The 20,499-nt window shown below is 43.6% G+C and overlaps 1 protein-coding gene across 5 annotated transcripts in view; it reads right to left on the bottom strand.

Moving 5' to 3' along the window:
• The window catches only part of LOC128699941 (ATP-dependent helicase brm), a 232,990-nt gene that overhangs the window by 97,953 nt on the left and 114,538 nt on the right, over window positions 1-20,499 (bottom strand). For all 5 annotated transcript variants that reach the window (XM_070102471.1, XM_070102470.1, XM_070102468.1 and 2 more), the window contains 2 exons: window positions 17,682-17,876; window positions 5,332-5,505 (listed from right to left, as the gene is read on the bottom strand). In XM_070102471.1, the coding sequence (XP_069958572.1) occupies window positions 5,332-5,505; window positions 17,682-17,876 (369 nt within the window). The remainder of the gene's footprint in view (window positions 1-5,331; window positions 5,506-17,681; window positions 17,877-20,499) is intronic.

Raw genomic sequence — 20,499 nt, 5'->3', positions numbered from 1 at the left:
GTGACTTACTGAGGACTAGCACTTAGTAGTCCCCGGTGACTGACTGAGAACTAGCACTTAGTAGTCCCCAGTTACTTACTGAGGACTAGCACTTAGTAGTCCCCAGTGACTGACTGAGGACTAGCCCTTAGTAGTCCCTGGTGACTTACTGAGGACTAGCACTTAGTAGTCCCCAGTGACTTACTGAGGACTAGCCCTTAGTAGTCCCCAGTGACTGACTGAGGACTAGCACTTAGTAGTCCCCAGTGACTTACTGAGGACTAGCACTTAATAGTCCCCAGTGACTTACTGAGGACTAGCCCTTAGTAGTCCCCAGTGACTTACTCAGTAGTTGCAGGTGACTGACTGAGGACTAGATCCTAGTAGTCCCCAGTCACAGGACTAGCACTTAGTAGTCCCAAGCAACTGACCGAGAACTAGCACCTAGTAGTCCCCGGTAATTGACTGAGAACTAGCACTTAATAGTCCCTGGTGACCGAGGACTAGCACCTAGTAGTCCCTGGTGACTGACTGAGAACTAACACTTAGTAGTCCCCAGTGACTGAGAACTAGCACTTAAGTAGTCCTCAGTGACTGACTGAGGACTAACTAGCACTACAATAATGTTGTATGAACTGTGCAAGTTAACATTTATGAAGGAATTCAGTTAAACCAGTAAGCTGGACTTGAGTCCTGGAGGTGGGACTTGCAGAGTAATTTTAACTGTGATGTCTCCACAACTTTGGTAAGAAAGACAAAGACCAAGTGATGGAGTGAGTGATGATGAAACTGTTCCTTCTTTTTTGGGTCACCCTGTCTCAGTGGGAATCAGCCAATGTGTTAATAAAAAAAAATAAAAATGAATTTCCTTTTTGGGATCATCCTGCCATGGAATCAAATTGCCAATGTTTTATTTATATTTATATATATATAAAAAATCACTAAACTTTATTTCTTCACTATTTAAAACAGTTTTCTATCATAAGCCTTTCAGTGTGACACTCAAGGATACAGAGGTAACTGCTCAGCACCACAGCAAACATCCTGTGTGTCTGCACTAACAACACATACACAGCACCACAGCAAATATCTCACAGCAATACCTGGTGTTTCCTGTGTGCCTGCACTAACAACACACATATTGGCCAGTGTTCCTCTGTTCAGCAGCAGCAGCAAGTATTACTGAATTGTTTACCTAGTCAGAAAGTGGCAATTATGTCACTACTCTGACCACCTACTGATGGGATGGTCTGGACTGCTGGCATGTTTGTGACCACCTACTGAGAGGATGGGATGGGCTGTTGGCACCTTTGTGACCACCTAGTGAGGAGATGGTCTGGACTGTTGGCACCTTTGTGACCACCTAGTGAGGAGATGGTCTGGACTGTTGGCACCTTTGTGACCACCTAGTGAGGAGATGGTCTGGACTGTTGGCACCTTTGTGACCACCTAGTGAGGAGATGGTCTGGACTGTTGGCACCTTTGTGACCACCTAGTGAGGAGATGGTCTGGACTGTTGGCACCTTTGTGACCACCTAGTGAGGAGATGGTCTGGACTGTTGGCACCTTTGTGACCACCTAGTGAGGAGATGGTCTGGACTGTTGGCACCTTTGTGACCACCTACTGAGAGGATGGGATGGGCTGTTGGCACCTTTGTGACCACCTAGTGAGGAGATGGTCTGGACTGTTGGCACCTTTGTGACCACCTAGTGAGGAGATGGTCTGGACTGTTGGCACCTTTGTGACCACCTAGTGAGGAGATGGTCTGGACTGTTGGCACCTTTGTGACCACCTAGTGAGGAGATGGTCTGGACTGTTGGCACCTTTGTGACCACCTAGTGAGGAGATGGTCTGGACTGTTGGCACCTTTGTGACCACCTAGTGAGGAGATGGTCTGGACTGTTGGCACCTTTGTGACCACCTAGTGAGGAGATGGTCTGGACTGTTGGCACCTTTGTGACCACCTAGTGAGGAGATGGTCTGGACTGTTGGCACCTTTGTGACCACCTAGTGAGGAGATGGTCTGGACTGTTGGCACCTTTGTGACCACCTAGTGAGGAGATGGTCTGGACTGTTGGCACCTTTGTGACCACCTAGTGAGGAGATGGTCTGGACTGTTGGCACCTTTGTGACCACCTAGTGAGGAGATGGTCTGGACTGTTGGCACCTTTGTGACCACCTAGTGAGGAGATGGTCTGGACTGTTGGCACCTTTGTGACCACCTAGTGAGGAGATGGTCTGGACTGTTGGCACCTTTGTGACCACCTAGTGAGATGATGATCTGGACTGTTGGCACCTTTGTGACCACCTAGTGAGGAGATGGTCTGGACTGTTGGCACCTTTGTGACCACCTAGTGAGGAGATGGTCTGGACTGTTGGCACCTTTGTGACCACCTAGTGAGGAGATGGTCTGGACTGTTGGCACCTTTGTGACCACCTAGTGAGGAGATGGTCTGGACTGTTGGCACCTTTGTGACCACCTAGTGAGGAGATGGTCTGGACTGTTGGCACCTTTGTGACCACCTAGTGAGGAGATGGTCTGGACTGTTGGCACCTTTGTGACCACCTAGTGAGGAGATGGTCTGGACTGTTGGCACCTTTGTGACCACCTAGTGAGGAGATGGTCTGGACTGTTGGCACCTTTGTGACCACCTAGTGAGGAGATGGTCTGGACTGTTGGCACCTTTGTGACCACCTAGTGAGGAGATGGTCTGGACTGTTGGCACCTTTGTGACCACCTAGTGAGGAGATGGTCTGGACTGTTGGCACCTTTGTGACCACCTAGTGAGGAGATGGTCTGGACTGTTGGCACCTTTGTGACCACCTAGTGAGGAGATGGTCTGGACTGTTGGCACCTTTGTGACCACCTAGTGAGGAGATGGTCTGGACTGTTGGCACCTTTGTGACCACTTAGTGAGGAGATGGTCTGGACTGTTGGCACCTTTGTGACCACTTAGTGAGGAGATGGTCTGGACTGTTGGCACCTTTGTGACCACTTAGTGAGGAGATGGTCTGGACTGTTGGCACCTTTGTGACCACCTAGTGAGGAGATGGTCTGGACTGTTGGCACCTTTGTGACCACCTAGTGAGGAGATGGTCTGGACTGTTGGCACCTTTGTGACCACCTAGTGAGGAGATGGTCTGGACTGTTGGCACCTTTGTGACCACCTAGTGAGGAGATGGTCTGGACTGTTGGCACCTTTGTGACCACCTAGTGAGGAGATGGTCTGGACTGTTGGCACCTTTGTGACCACCTAGTGAGGAGATGGTCTGGACTGTTGGCACCTTTGTGACCACCTAGTGAGGAGATGGTCTGGACTGTTGGCACCTTTGTGACCACCTAGTGAGGAGATAGTCTGGACTGTTGGCACCTTTGTGACCACCTAGTGAGGAGATGGTCTGGACTGTTGGCACCTTTGTGACCACCTAGTGAGGAGATGGTCTGGACTGTTGGCACCTTTGTGACCACCTAGTGAGGAGATGGTCTGGACTGTTGGCACCTTTGTGACCACCTAGTGAGGAGATGGTCTGGACTGTTGGCACCTTTGTGACCACCTAGTGAGGAGATGGTCTGGACTGTTGGCACCTTTGTGACCACCTAGTGAGGAAATGGTCTGGACTGTTGGCACCTTTGTGACCACCTAGTGAGGAGATGGTCTGGACTGTTGGCACCTTTGTGACCACCTAGTGAGGAGATGGTCTGGACTGTTGGCACCTTTGTGACCACCTAGTGAGGAGATGGTCTGGACTGTTGGCACCTTATAGTTTACAAGGCAGTGCTCAATTGTTGACAATGACACCCATAAATACAATAAATGATTGTTCGGACTTGCTTTTAGAAATTCATAAAAAACTATGAAAGTTATGGGAAAAGTCATAGAAGTAGAAAGATCTTAGAAAAGCTCAATCTATAGCATAATAGAAGCACATTTAAATCCCTCTTATTATTTTGATGAGTGAATGCTACAGGGTTAATAAATCTTCTTTCTTTCAACAAACTGGGCGTATCCCACCGAGGCAGGGTGGCCACCGAGGCAGGGTGGCCACCGAGGCAGGGTGGCCACCGAGGCAGGGTGGCCACCGAGGCAGGGTGGGCCACCGAGGCAGGGTGGGCCAAAAAGAAAAACAGAAGTTTCTCGTTTTAACTTTAGCAATGTATACAGGAGAAAGGGTTACTAGCCCCTTGTTCCTGGCATTTTAGTCGCCTCTTACGACACGCATGGCTTACAGAAGAACTTTGTTCCACTTCCCCATGGAGATAAGAGTAAATAAACAAGAATATGAGCTAGAAAGAAAATAGAAGAAAACCCAGACGGGTGTGTGTGTATATATATACTTGTACATGTATGTATAGCATGACCTAAGTGTAAGTAGAAGTAGCAAGACGTACCTGAAATCTTGCATGTTTATGAGACAGAAAAAAAGACACCAGCAATCATACCATCACGTAAAACAGTAGTACCTCCCTGGGTGGTTACTGTCTACCAACCTACTACCTAGGAGGTTAATGCGTACTGTATTTCGTGGCTTATAAGACTTGTTTTAGTTTTAATGGCACGGCATCAGACATTACTGGGAGAGCTACAGCTCACCCAACACCCCAAACTTATAGCTCCTATCACTGACCTTCAGTTTATAGGACACAGAGTGGTTTTTGGAGACATTTTATGGAAAAAAATATGCATCTAATAAGCCACGAAATACAGTAAATACGTTGGGTAAAAGGACACAGATGCAACTAATGTGATAGTTTTTTGCTGCAATGTTTCACTCTCCAGGAGCATTGTTAAGCCATTACAAAGCTCCTGGAGAACGAAACGTTGCCACAATAAATTGTCACATTAATTACACCTTTTGCCTAACATTTTGTGGATAATTCTACCATTATTAATAATCTTTCTTTCTTCTTTCAACACACCGGCTGTATCCCACCGAGGCGGGGTGACCCAAAAGGAAAAACGAAAGTTTCTATTTTACATTTAGTAATATATACAAGAGAAGAGGTTACTAGCCCTTTGCTCCCGGCATTTTAGTTGCCTCTTACAACACACATGGCTTACGCAGGAAGAATTCTGTTCCACTTCCCCATGGAGATAAGAGGAAATAAACAAGAACAAGAACTAAAAAGAAAATAGAAGAAAACCCAGAGGAATGTGTATATATATGCTTGTACATGTATGTGTAGTGTGACCTAAGTGTAAGTAGAAGTAGCAAGACGTACCTGAAATCTTTATTAATAGTAAATATGCCAATTTACAGAAGCATAACTCCTGCATTAATTACTGTTCCAGTGAAGGATAACAATCTCATCTTGCTTTCTAGGGCAATTTTATTATGAAAGTCTTTTTTACCTTTTCACCTGTAGTTGCAAAGGGAGCATTGAACCATTGGTCAAATGTATTACAAGACTTGAAGATTGATGGTAGAAGAAAGTTAAGGAGAGCCCAGAGCTCCGGTAACTTATTCTGCAGAGGTGTACCAGTCAGCAGCAAGCGATGTGGTGCATTGTAGAATGTGTTTAGCGTCTGTAAAAATATGAATTATTGATGAAAAAATCCAGAGAGAAAAATGCAATTTCACAGAAAAACATGATCTAGAATACTGCATACTTATATGCTGAGATATATAAAAATACCACAGTGAATATAGGAAAAACATCCAAGTACTTTCATATGTTGACACACACACACATATCTGAAGACGTGAGTGTAAGTGCATGACAGCACTCAGGTGCTTTTCTTATTTTCACTAAGGTATTTTTATATATTTTCACTCATGTGATTAATGTGACTTCTTCCATGTTGATATATATAATAGACAATTTAAGTATGTTGTGTTGTGAGGGGTCACACACTGGCTCCACCTAGCCTGACAAAATTGACTTACATCTAGTATGGCATTGGTTTAACATTCATATACCTTCACCTCATGTATTGGATTCCTCCTCAGCATCACCTGGCTGGATCCACCTTGTTGTTGATGTCTTCACAACTTACAGCATCTTCACAGATCTCTCTGGGATTCTCCACTACACAGACAGTTGCTTGGTTTATTACACTGGATTTGTGCCAACCCATCGTGTCTACCTCAGCTATTGTTGAGGTTATGTCATGGTGGGTCATGTTGCTGCATTCTCTGCCTTCATGTAGGCACAGGACTGAAGGACCAACATTATGGCTCCTGCTCACCCTTGTGGTTATTTTATTTTCCAACATAAACAGCTTCTGTTCTGTTTTTATGTATTCATTGATATATGTTATGAATAAGTTATAAAATAACTTAGCAGGAGCCATAATGTTGGTCCTTCAATCCTGTGCCTACATGAAGGCAGAGAATGCAGCAACATGACCCACCATGACATAACCTCAACAACAGTTGAGGTAGACATGATGGGTTGGCACAAATCCAGTGCAATAAGCCAAGCAACTGTGTAGCAGAGAATCCCTGAGAGATCTGTGAAGATGCTGTAAGTTGTGAAGACATCAACAACAAGGAGGATCCAGCCAGGTGATGCTGAGGAGGAATCCAATACATGAGGTGAAGGTATATGAATGTTAAACCAATGTCATACTAGATATAAGACAATTTTGTCAGGCTAGGTAGAGCCAGTGTGTGACTGCCACTATGGTAGAGGCTGTTGCTGGAGGGACAAATTAGGGCTGTAGAGGTCCAGGGACTTGTAGAGGAGATAGGTAGTAGGTGGTACAAGTACGACGCAGTTTAAGCAAGTCTCCTGCATGACACAGCAAAGTCTCCTGCATGACACAGCACCAGACATTACATTACGTACTGTGCTTTATCAATAATAAATTATAGCAAAAGCTGTCAACCCAAATGTGCACGACTAGTGATGTTATATATGTGACTATAATGGCTGTCAGTTGCTCTTATAAGCCCAACAAGAAGACTGTAACAACACACTGGACACACACACACACATGACTAGTCTTGCTACACAACTGACTGTAACAACACACTGGACACACACACACATGACTAGTCTTGCTACACAAGTGACAGTAACAACACACTGGACACACACACACATGACTAGTCTTGCTACACAAGTGACAGTAACAACACACTGGACACACACACACACATGACTAGTCTTGCTACACAAGAAGACTGTAACAACACACTGGACACACACACACACATGACTAGTCTTGCTACACAAGTGACTGTAACAACACACTGGACACACACACATGACTAGTCTTGCTACACAAGTGACAGTAACAACACACTGGACACACACACACACATGACTAGTCTTGCTACACAAGTGACTGTAACAACACACTGGACACACACACACACATGACTAGTCTTGCTACACAAGTGACAGTAACAACACACTGGACACACACACACATGACTAGTCTTGCTACACAAGTGACTGTAACAACACACTGGACACACACACACACATGACTAGTCTTGCTACACAAGTGACTGTAACAACACACTGGACACACACACACATGACTAGTCTTGCTACACAAGTGACTGTAACAACACACTGGACACACACACACATGACTAGTCTTGCTACACAAGAAGACTGTAACAACACACTGGACACACACACACATGACTAGTCTTGCTACACAAGTGACAGTAACAACACACTGGACACACACACACACATGACTAGTCTTGCTACACAAGAAGACTGTAACAACACACTGGACACACACACACACATGACTAGTCTTGCTACACAAGTGACAGTAACAACACACTGGACACACACACACACATGACTAGTCTTGCTACACAAGAAGACTGTAACAACACACTGGACACACACACACACATGACTAGTCTTGCTACACAAGTGACAGTAACAACACACTGGACACACACACATATGACTAGTCTTGCTACACAAGTGACAGTAACAACACACTGGACACACACACACATGACTAGTCTTGCTACACAAGTGACAGTAACAACACACTGGACACACACACACATGACTAGTCTTGCTACACAAGTGACTGTAACGACACACTGGACACACATACATGACTAGTCTTGCTACACAAGTGACAGTAACAACACACTGGACACACACACACACATGACTAGTCTTGCTACACAAGTGACAGTAACAACACACTGGACACACACACACATGACTAGTCTTGCTACACAAGAAGACTGTAACAACACACTGGACACACACACACACATGACTAGTCGTGCTACACAAGTGACAGTAACAACACACTGGACACACGGGTTATTTGTGTATCACATATGACACATATGACTAGTCTTGCTACACAAGTGACAGTAACAACACACTGGACACACACACACATGACTAGTCTTGCTACACAAGTGACAGTAACAACACACTGGACACACACACATGACTAGTCTTGCTACACAAGTGACAGTAACAACATAAGTATTAACATTTCTATCCTTCACTAATCTTCATAAAACAAATATGACCTTATGACAAACATTAAATTATCATAAACAAAATACTAATGAGCAGTACAAAATATATGCAAGATAAAAAAAAAATTAAAATTCAACTTGAACAAGATCTGGGTACAGGTGCTGCATGACTTACAATGGTTCACCGTTACAATGGTTCAAAGTTACAATGGCTCAATGTTACAATGGTTCAGTTCATTACAATGGTTTGTTACAATGTGGTTCAACATTACAATGGTTCACCGTTACAATGGTTCAACTTGATGATGGTGCAGCATCAATTACTTAGGAGATGAAACTGAAGATAATTACCCAGCATGAAGGTTGTAAGTCCATAACTTGTGTTTATTTATTATTTACTTTTAATACAGTGGATCCCTGCCTTACGATATTAATCCATTCCTGAGAGCTCGTCGTAAGCCGAATTAATTTTCCCCATAAGAAATAATGGAAATCAAATTAATCCGTGCAAGACACTCCAAAGTATATAAAAAAAAAATTTACCACATGAAATATTAATTTTAATACACACAAACTGAAGAAGACATGCACAATTACTACTCTACTGAGAATAGAATACATGACACTTATGACACTTACTTTCATTGAAGATCTGGTGATGATTGATGGGATGAGAGGAGGGAAGAGTGTGGAAGGTGTTGTTTAGAAGGGAAATCAACTTCCATTAAGACTTGAGGAAGCAAGTCCTTTTCCGGGGTTACTTCCCTTCTTCTTTTAATGCCACTAGGACCAGCTTGAGAGTCACTGGACCTCTGTTGCACAACAAATCTGTCCATAGAGCTCTGTACCTCCTGTTCCTTTAAGATTTGTCTAAAATGGGCCACAACATTGTCATTGTAATAGTCACCAGCACGGCTTGCAATAGCTGTGTTAGGATGATTTTCATCCATAAAGGTTTGCACTTCAACCCACTTTGCACACATTTCCTTAGTCTTTGAAGTAGGCACAATGGATTCCACAACTGGCAAAGGCTTCTCACAGGGTTAGCCCCAAACCCTTCAAAATCTTTCTTAATTTCCATACTAATTCTCACCCTTTTTACCACAAGGATGGCACTAGAAGCTTTCTTGGGGCCCATGGTGGCTTATTTTGCAGTTACAAGCACAAAAAACAATGGGATAAGGTGAAATGTACGAAAGGTATGCGTGGATGCGACCGCACTGGCTGGCTTGTAAACACTGGCGCTGAGGCCACACGTGGGATGCGTCCCAGACGAATCATGTAAGGCGAGTTTTTTATTGTGAGGCAAGGCAATATTTTTGCGTTCAAATGCTTCGTATGGCGGATTTAACGTAACGCGATGCGTTCGTAAGGCGGGGGTCCACTGTACTGGTATTTAGTTAGTTACGGCAATTATTTCTTTATTTACTTAATTCAGTGGCAGTAGCCATTTTCTTTTTCTTGCAACACACCGGCCGTATCCCGCCGAGGCGGGGTGGCCCAAAAGGAAAAACGAAAGTTTCTCCTTTTACATTTAGTAATATATACAGGAGAAGAGGTTACTAGCCCCTTGCTCCCGGCATTTAGTTGCCTCCTACAACACACATGGCTTACAGAGGAAGAATTCTGTTCCACTTCCCCATGGAGGTAAGAGGAAATAAACAAGAACAAAAACTAGAAAGAAAATAGAAGAAAACCCAGAGGGGTGTGTGATTATATATGCTTGTATATGTATGTGTATTGATTATGTATTGGTGGATAAAAGGTTGATGGGTAGGCTCCAGGATGTACATGTTTATAGAGGGGCAACTGATATATCAGATCATTATTTAGTTGTAGCTACAGTTAGAGTAAGAGGTAGATGGGAAAAGAGGAAGGTGGCAACAACAAGTAAGAGGGAGGTGAAAGTGTATAAACTAAGGGAGGAGGAAGTTCGGGCGAGATATAAGCGACTATTGGCAGAAAGGTGGGCTAGTGCAAAGATGAGTAGTGGGGGGGGTTGAAGAGGGTTGGAATATTTTTAAAAATGCAGTATTAGAATGTGGGGCAGAAGTTTGTGGTTATAGGCGGGTGGGGGCAGGAGGAAAGAGGAGTGATTGGTGGAATGATGAAGTAAAGGGAGTGATAAAAGAGAAAAAGGTAGCTTACGAGAGGTTTTTACAAAGCAGAAGTGTTATAAGAAGAGCAGAGTATACGGAGAGTAAAAGAAAGGTGAAGAGAGTGGTGAGAGAGTGCAAAAGGAGAGCAGATGAAAGAGTGGGAGAGGCACTGTCAAGAAATTTTAATGAAAATAAGAAAAAATTTTGGAGTGAGTTAAACAAGTTAAGAAAGCCTAGAGAAAGTATGGATTTGTCAGTTAAAAACAGAGTAGGGGAGTTAGTAGATGGGGAGAGGGAGGTATTAGGTAGATGGCGAGAATTTTTTGAGGAACTTTTAAATGTTGAGGAAGAAAGGGAGGCGGTAATTTCATGCACTGGCCAGGGAGGTATACCATCTTTTAGGAGTGAAGAAGAGCAGAATGTAAGTGTGGTGGAGGTACGTGAGGCATTACGTAGAATGAAAGGGGGTAAAGCAGCTGGAACTGATGGGATCATGACGGAAATGTTAAAAGCAGGGGGGGATATAGTGTTGGAGTGGTTGGTACTTTTGTTTAATAAATGTATGAAAGAGGGGAAGGTACCTAGGGATTGGCGGAGAGCGTGTATAGTTCCTTTATATAAAGGGAAAGGGGACAAAAGAGATTGTAAAAATTATATGCGAATAAGTTTACTGAGTATACCAGGAAAAGTATACGGTAGAGTTATAATTGAAAGAATTAGAGGTAAGACAGAATGTAGAATTGCGGATGAGCAAGGAGGCTTCAGAGTGGGTAGGGGATGTGTAGATCAAGTGTTTACATTGAAGCATATATGTGAACAGTATTTAGATAAAGGTAGGGAAGTTTTTATTGCATTTATGGATTTAGAAAAGGCATATGATAGAGTGGATAGAGGAGCAATGTGGCAGATGTTGCAAGTTTATGGAATAGGTGGTAAGTTACTAAATGCTGTAAAGAGCTTTTATGAGGATAGTGAGGCTCAGGTTAGGGTGTGTAGAAGAGAGGGAGACTACTTCCCGGTAAAACTAGGTCTTAGACAGGGATGTGTAATGTCACCATGGTTGTTTAATATATTTATAGATGGGGTTGTAAAAGAAGTAAATGCTAGGGTGTTCGGGAGAGGGGTGGGATTAAATTATGGGGAATCAAATTCAAAATGGGAATTGACACAGTTACTTTTTGCTGATGATACTGTGCTTATGGGAGATTCTAAAGAAAAATTGCAAAGGTTAGTGGATGAGTTTGAGAATGTGTGTAAAGGTAGAAAGTTGAAAGTGAACATAGAAAAGAGTAAGGTGATGAGGGTATCAAATGATTTAGATAAAGAAAAATTGGATATCAAATTGGGGAGGAGGAGTATGGAAGAAGTGAATGTTTTCAGATACTTGGGAGTTGACGTGTCAGCGGATGGATTTATGAAGGATGAGGTTAATCATAGAATTGATGAGGGAAAAAAGGTGAGTGGTGCGTTGAGGTATATGTGGAGTCAAAAAACGTTATCTATGGAGGCAAAGAAGGGAATGTATGAAAGTATAATAGTATCAACACTCTTATATGGATGTGAAGCTTGGGTGGTAAATGCAGCAGCGAGGAGACGGTTGGAGGCAGTGGAGATGTCCTGTCTAAGGGCAATGTGTGGTGTAAATATTATGCAGAAAATTCGGAGTGTGGAAATTAGGAGAAGGTGTGGAGTTAATAAAAGCATTAGTCAGAGGGCAGAAGAGGGGTTGTTGAGGTGGTTTGGTCATTTAGAGAGAATGGATCAAAGTAGAATGACATGGAAAGCATATAAATCTATAGGGGAAGGAAGAGGGGTAGGGGTCGTCCTCGAAAGGGTTGGAAAGAGGGGGTAAAGGAGGTTTTGTGGGCGAGGGGCTTTGACTTCCAGCAAGCGTGCATGAGCGTGTTAGATAGGAGTGAATGGAGACGAATGATACTTGGGACCTGACGATCTGTTGGAGTGTGAGCAGGGTAATATTTAGTGAAGGGATTCAGGGAAACCGGTTATTTTCTTATAGTCGGACTTGAGTCCTGGAAATGGGAAGTACAATGCCTGCACTTTAAAGGAGGGGTTTGGGATATTGGCAGTTTGGAGGGATATGTTGTGTATCTTTATACGTATATGCTTCTAAACTGTTGTATTCTGAGCACCTCTGCAAAAGCAGTGATAATGTGTGAGTGTGGTGAAAGTGTTGAATGATGATGAAAGTATTTTCTTTTTGGGGATTTTCTTTCTTTTTTGGGTCACCCTGCCTCGGTGGGAGACGACCAACTTGTTGAAAAAAAAAAAAAAAAAAAAAAAATATGTATGTGTAGTGTGACCTAAGTGTAAGTAGAAGTAGCAAGACATACCTGAAACCTTGCATATGTATGAGACACAAAAATGGACACCAGCAATCCTACCATTATGCAAAACAATTACAGGCTTTCGTTTTACACTCACTTGGCAGGACAGTAGTACCTCCCTGGGCGGTTGCTGGGGAGGTACTACCGTCCTGCCAAGTGAGTGTAAAACGAAAGCCTGTAATTGTTTTACATGATGGTAGGATTGCTGGTGTCCTTTTTTTCTGTCTCATAAACATGCAAGATTTCAGGTACATTTTGCTACTTCTACTTACACTTAGGTCACACTACACATACATATACAAGCATATACAATCACACACCCCTCTGGGTTTTCTGCTATTTTCTTTCTAGTTCTTGTTTATTTCCTCTTATCTCCATGGGGAAGTGGACCAGAATTCTTCCTGCGTAAGCCATGCGTGTTGTAAGAGGCAACTAAAATGACAGGAGCAAGGGGCTAGTAACCTCTTCTCCTGTACATATTACTAAATGTAAAAGGAGAAACTTTTGTTTTTCCTTTTGGGCCACCCCGCCTCGGTGGGATACGGCCGGTGTGTTGAAAGAGAAGAAGAAAGATAAATAAATAAATAAAAATATAAATACAGTGGACCCCCGGTTAACGATATTTTTTCACTCCAGAAGTATGTTCAGGTGCCAGTACTGACCGAATTTGTTCCCATAAGAAATATTGAGAAGTAGATTAGTCCATTTCAGACCCCCAAACATACACGTACAAACGCACTTACATAAATACACTTACATAATTGGTTGCATTTGAAGGTAATCGTTATGCGGGGGTCCACTGTATAAATACAGTGTTTGCAGTGAAACATATAAGTGAACAGTATTTAGATAAGGCTAAAGAGGTCTTTGTGGCATTTATGGATTTGGAAAAGGCGTATGACAGGGTGGATAGGGGGCAATGTGGCAGATGTTGCAGGTGTATGGTGTAGGAGGTAGGTTACTGAAAGCAGTGAAGAGTTTTTACAAGGATAGTGAGGCTCAAGTTAGAGTATGTAGGAAAGAGGGAAATTATTTCCCAGTAAAAGTAGGCCTTAGACAAGGATGTGTGATGTCACCATGGTTGTTTAATATATTTATAGATGGGGTTGTAAGAGAAGTAAATGCGAGGGTCTTGACAAGAGGCGTGGAGTTAAAAGATAAAGAATCACACACAAAGTGGGAGTTGTCACAGCTGCTCTTTGCTGATGACACTGTGCTCTTGGGAGATTCTGAAGAGAAGTTGCAGAGATTGGTGGATGAATTTGGTAGGGAGTGCAAAAGAAGAAAATTGAAAGTGAATACAGGAAAGAGTAAGGTTATGAGGATAACAAAAAGATAAGGTGATGAAAGATTGGATATCAGATTGGAGGGAGAGAGTATGGACTGGGAATTGCAGGCTCTACGCTATGTCTCCTCAGTGATTACCTTCATGGTAGATCTCTAAGGGTAGTTCTCAATGGAACAGAATCAGCAAGACATCCTATTGGGGCAAGTGTTCCACAAGGAAGTGTGCTGGGACCATTGTTATGGAATGTCTACTTCAACGACCTTCTTCATCTCATCCCAAAATCACATGCATATGCAGATGATTGTACACTGACATTCATTTAACCAAGAGAAGAAATGCCAGCTGCTCTAAGCTACATCAATCACCAGCTGAGAGCTATATCAGCTTGGGGAAATAGATGGCAAGTAATATTTGCACCTGAGAAAACACAAATGATGATCGTCTCCAGGCACCATGATGGTAATGCTGGTGCAGTAGTAAGGATGAATGGGAGGGTGTTGGCACCTGGAGAAGAAGTTGATATCCATGGGGTGAAATCTGACCCCAAACTAACCATGAAGAACTATGTTGTAAATCTTGAAAAAAGGCAGCCAGGAAGCTTACAGCACTTCGCCGTATCTCGCATCTACTTGACAGTAGGGGTTGCAAGATTCTGTACGAGGCACAAGTACGCTCACACCTTAGTATGCTCCACTTTCTTGGTTTGCCTGCCCCCCCCTCTCATCTGTGACTGCTTGACAGAGTAGAGAACAGAGCAAGATGTCTCATCTCTCGCCTGGACCCATCCTGGATAAACCTGTCATTTCAGCAGAGCCTTCAACACAGGAGGGATGTGGGTGGCCTTACTGTTATGTACAAGGCCAATATTGTCAAAGTACCACACTTGGATCCACTTCGAGGACAGCGTGAAACAAGCTTTTATGCCACAAGACGGGCAGAAAGCAGCAACTTCACTCTGGCTGTACCCTTCTCCCGAACATCACTCCATCTGAGATCATACATACCCAGGATGACTCGAGTATGGAACACATTCGTACAGCATAATGATGTCAACGAGATAAAGTCAGTTGATCAAATGAAAATACTGGCCCACAGATGGCTCCAACTTCATCCTGTTCCCTACTTGTATGTCTCATAACAATAAAAATGCTTTCAAATGAGCTGATGTAGGTAACAGCTCTTAGCTTGCCAATAAAGTTAGGAATCCTTAACCTGTAAATAGCTGTCAATAAAGCTAGGGATCCTTAACCTTGTCTAACCCTGTGTGAAAAAAAAAAAAAAAAGAGATAGAGATAGAGACAGATAGAGATAGACAGAGAGAGAGAGAGAGGGAGAGATAGAGAGAGAGAGATAGAGAGACAGATAGAGAGAGAGGAGGGGGGAGGCCCCACTTTACAGCACTTTATGCTTCACTAATACTTGTTCTTCATTTTTTCAGATTTTCTACAATAAATATATTCACCACTGTAAGCTAGGGGGAAGGCCCACTTTCTACAATAAATATATTCACCACTGTAAGCTAGGGATGAAAATATTTTAAGATACTGTATATACATTAAGTATACTGTATATACATTAAGTATACTGTATATACATTAAGTATACTGTATATACATTAAGTATACTGTATATACATTAAGTATACTGTATATACATTAAGTATACTGTATATACATTAAGTATACTGTATATACATTAAGTATACTGTATATACATTAAGTATACTGTATATACATTAAGTATACTGTATATACATTAAGTATACTGTATATACATTAAGTATACTGTATATACATTAAGTATACTGTATATACATTAAGTATACTGTATATACATTAAGTATACTGTATATACATTAAGTATACTGTATATACATTAAGTATACTGTATATACATTAAGTATACTGTATATACATTAAGTATACTGTATATACATTAAGTATACTGTATATACATTAAGTATACTGTATATACATTAAGTATACTGTATATACATTAAGTATACTGTATATACATTAAGTATACTGTATATACATTAAGTATACTGTATATACATTAAGTATACTGTATATACATTAAGTATACTGTATATACATTAAGTATACTGTATATACATTAAGTATACTGTATATACATTAAGTATACTGTATATACATTAACCTTTTCAGGGTCCAAGACCAAAATCTGAAGTGGTGCCCCAGTGTCCAAGAATTTTCAAAAAAAAAATTTATTTTTTCTTACGAAATGGTAGAGAATCTTTTTGTCAAGATAATAAAACAAAAAGTATGAAATTTGATGGAAAATTGACGAAATTATGATCTCGTGAATTTTGGTGTGTCAGCGATATTTACAAATCGGTGATTTTGCTGACTTTGACTCCCATTTTAGGCCAATTACATTATTCCAATCAACCAAATTCTTAGCTATTTCACTAGTATTACTTCTATTCTATCGATTGAGCACAAGAAATCGCCAAGTCAACTGTTTCAACTACAAAATAAAGTGATCGGAAATTTGTAATTTGGCCAATTTAACACAAAGTTCAAAATATTCCAATTTCAAAACAGGGTCCAGAATAAACAATGTAGGTATTCCTGGAACTAAACTAACATTTCCTCTGTTCATTAGTTACGTTTTGAGGCTTTACAAATAAATTCCATTTTGATTTTTTATTCACATAATGAATTTTTATTCACACCAAAAAATAGAAGATTTACTGTTATGCAATATTGTAATAATTGTATAAATATAATCACCATATTTGTGAATGCATATTAGACCCACCAGCTGATGTGTATTAGACGTGTGAGGTCGTTTGTTTACTCTTGAACATCGGCAAAAATTTAACATTTCTGCCACTTTGAGCTCAGTTTCAAGCCATTTCCAGTGCTAAAACCAATTAAAATTATCTCTATTTTTGTAGTATGTCTTCCATTCTATCAAATGAGACCAAGAAATCACAAATACAACTATAAAAAACATACGAAAAAGCACTGCAAAGTCGCTGTTTTAATAAAAAATCACGGTCTCAGCTTTTTTTCTCTCATTATACACAGTGTGCTGCAGGATTTGTTTTTTGTGGTGCACACATACCACATAGATGTATTCTCTCATATCTAGGCCCAAATTTACCACTCACAGTTTATTAGAGTGAGCTGAGCTCATGACGTAGATCTACGGTTTGGACCCTGAACGTAAAGCCGTAGATCTATGGGACGGACCCTGAAAGGGTTAAGTATACTGTATATACATTTTTTAGGCCTAGCTCTACTGCTCAATTAATATATGATAGTGTATGCATATTATCTGGCTTTAATATGCTTCTGAAGGTTAAAAAAATACTATGATTCAGTTTACAGCAGTACATAGCCTGGAACCCAACCTGCTGTATAAGCGAGACCCTCCTGTATTTATCACATCACATTCGACTTACGATGGGCTCGTCGGAATATAACTCCGTCAAAAGTCAAGGAGCACCGTATTATCTTAACAGGTGGTGACCTATGAAATGCCTTAAAAGTGGATGCACATAAGAACGTGTACAGAACCTGTGTTAGCTTGCAGTGGTGGTTCTTCATGCGGTGACCCTCATCGATGATCATGTACTTCCAACGCAGCTTGTACAGCACTGCTTTGTCCTTTATAATATATTCATATGTAGTGAGCAGCACATTCAGCTTGGTCGCTCTCATCTGACTCTGTACGATGCGACGAACCTGAGGCGACCCTTTGTAAACAACCACCTGAACAAACATTAAGCTCAAATATTAATAATAATAAATGAATAATTAATAAATGAATAATAATAATAATAATAATAATAATAATAATAATAATAATAATAATAATGGTACAATGGAAATAAGTCTCTTGACTTTTTTTGATTATCTTTGGTAATTTGCAGATGTTAAATTAGGTATGATAATTGTAGTTATGTATACTTGTACCTAAATAAACTTTCTTACTTCCATCTGCTGTACGACCCTTGATGGAACTTTCTTACTTCCATCTGCTGTACGACCCTTGATGGAACTTTCTTACTTCCATCTGCTGTACGACCCTTGATGGAACTTTCTTACTTCCATCTGCTGTACGACCCTTGATGGAACTTTCTTACTTCCATCTGCTGTACGACCCTTGATGGGTCAGCGCTTCTTTTTGATTATAATAATCTTACATCCAAGTTCTAAGTGAAGCAAAGTTAAACAGAGGGGGGTGAGAGGAGGGGTGAGAGGAGGGGTGAGAGGTGGGGTGAGAGGAGGGGTGAGAGGGGGGTGAGAGGAGGGGTGAGAGGAGGGGTGAGAGGAGGGGTGAGAGGAGGGGTGAGAGGAGGGGTGAGAGGAGGGGTGAGAGGGGGGTGAGAGGGGGGTGAGAAGAGGGGTGAGAGGGGGGGTGAGAGGAGGGGTGAGTGGTGGGGTGAGTGGAGGGGTGAGAGGGGGGGTGAGAGGGGGGTGAGAGGAGGGGTGAGTGGTGGGGTGAGTGGTGGGGTGAGAGGTGGGGTGAGAGGAGGGGTGAGAGGGGGGTGAGAGGAGGGGTGAGAGGGGGGTGAGAGGGGGGTGAGAGGAGGGGTGAGAGGAGGGGTGAGAGGGGGGTGAGAGGGGTGAGAGGGGGGTGAGAGGGGGGTGAGAGGAGGGGTGAGAGGGGGGGTGAGAGGGGGGGTGAGATGGGGGGTGAGAGGAGGGGTGAGAGGAGGGTGGAGAGGAGGGGTGAGAGGAGGGGTGAGAGGAGGGGGAGAGGAGGGGGGAGAGGAGGGGGGAGAGGAGGGGGGTGAGGAGGGGTGAGAGGAGGGGTGAGAGGAGGGGTGAGAGGGGTGAGGAGGGGTGAGAGGAGGGGTGAGAGAAGGGGTGAGAGGAGGGGGGAGAGGAGGGGGGAGAGGAGGGGGGAGAGGAGGGGGGAGAGGAGGGGGGAGAGGAGGGGTGAGAGGGGTGAGAGGAGGGGTGAGAGGAGGGGTGAGAGGAGGGGTGAGAGGAGGGGGTGAGAGGGGGGTGAGAGAAGGGGTGAGAGAAGGGGTGAGAGATGGGGTGAGAAAAGAGGTGAGAGAAGGGGTGAGAGAAGGGATGAGAGGGGGGGTGAGAGGGGGGGTGAGAGGAGGGGTGAGAGGAGGGGGTGAGAGGAGGGGTGAGAGGAGGGGGAGAGGGGGGTGAGAGGAGGGGTGAGAGGAGGGGTGAGAGGTGGGGTGAGAGGAGGGGTGAGAGGAGGGGTGAGAGGGGGGGTGAGAGGGGGGGTGAGAGGGGGGTGAGAGGAGGGGTGAGAGGAGGGGTGAGAGGAGGGGTGAGAGGAGGGGTGAGAGGGGGGGGTGCGGCGGGGTGAGAGGAGGGGTGAGAGGAGGGGTGAGAGGAGGGGTGAGAGGAGGGGTGAGAGGAGGGGTGAGAGGAGGGGTGAGAGGAGGGGTGAGAGGAGGGGTGAGAGGAGGGGTGAGAGGAGGGGTGAGAGGAGGGGTGAGAGGAGGGGGGAGAATATCAGTGTTGAGGTAGAACTGGTGTATGTGAGGGAGTTCAAGATAAGAAGTAATATTAAATTATCAGTTATGAAAAACTGGAATCTTTCTTTCTTTCAACACACCGGCAGTGGCCCACCGAGGCGGCGTGGCCCACCGAGGTGGGGTGTCCCACCGAGGTGGGGTGGCCCACAGAGGCGGGGTGGCCCACCGAGGCAGGGTGGCCCACCGAGGCGGCGTGGCCCACCGAGGCGGCGTGGCCCACCGAGGCGGGGTGTCCCACCGAGGTGGGGTGGCCCACCGAGGCGGGGTGGCCCACCGAGGCGGCGTGGCCCACCGAGGCGGCGTGGCCCACCGAGGCGGGGTGGCCCACCGAGGCGAGGTGGCCCACCGAGGCGAGGTGGCCCACCAAGGTGGGGTGGCCCACCAAGGCGGGGTGGCCCACCAAGGCGGGGTGGCCCACCAAGGCGGGGTGGCCCACCAAGGCGGGGTGGCCCAAAAGCAAAAATGAAAGTTTTGTCTTTTAAATTTAGTAATATATACAGGAGAAGGGTGTCACTAGCACCTTGCTCCCGGCATTTTAGTCGCCTCTTACAACACGCATGGCTGACGGAGGAAGAATTCTGTTCCACTTCCCCATGGAGAAGAGATTACATATATTTATTTATTTATTTATGGAAGTGTTAAGTGAGGGTTTAATGACTTTTGAATTACTGTGTTGGAGCAGAATACTAATGTGGGAGAAGCTGCTCTAGAAGGTTTGGTATAAGGTGGAATAGAGAGAGTAGAGGTAATGAGGAGGGAGTAGACGATGTATGGGGTAGATTTGTGAGTGAAAGATGGGAAGGTACCTAGGGACTGGAAGAGAACATGCATAGTTACCTTATATAAAGAAAAAGAGGATAATAAAATGTGAAAGAATTATGCAG

This window comes from Cherax quadricarinatus, chromosome 81 (assembly GCF_038502225.1).
Source record: "Cherax quadricarinatus isolate ZL_2023a chromosome 81, ASM3850222v1, whole genome shotgun sequence".
Lineage (NCBI taxonomy): Eukaryota > Metazoa > Arthropoda > Malacostraca > Decapoda > Parastacidae > Cherax > Cherax quadricarinatus.
Note: the sequence above shows the minus strand (reverse complement) of the source record. Positions and strands in the feature narration are given on the sequence as shown.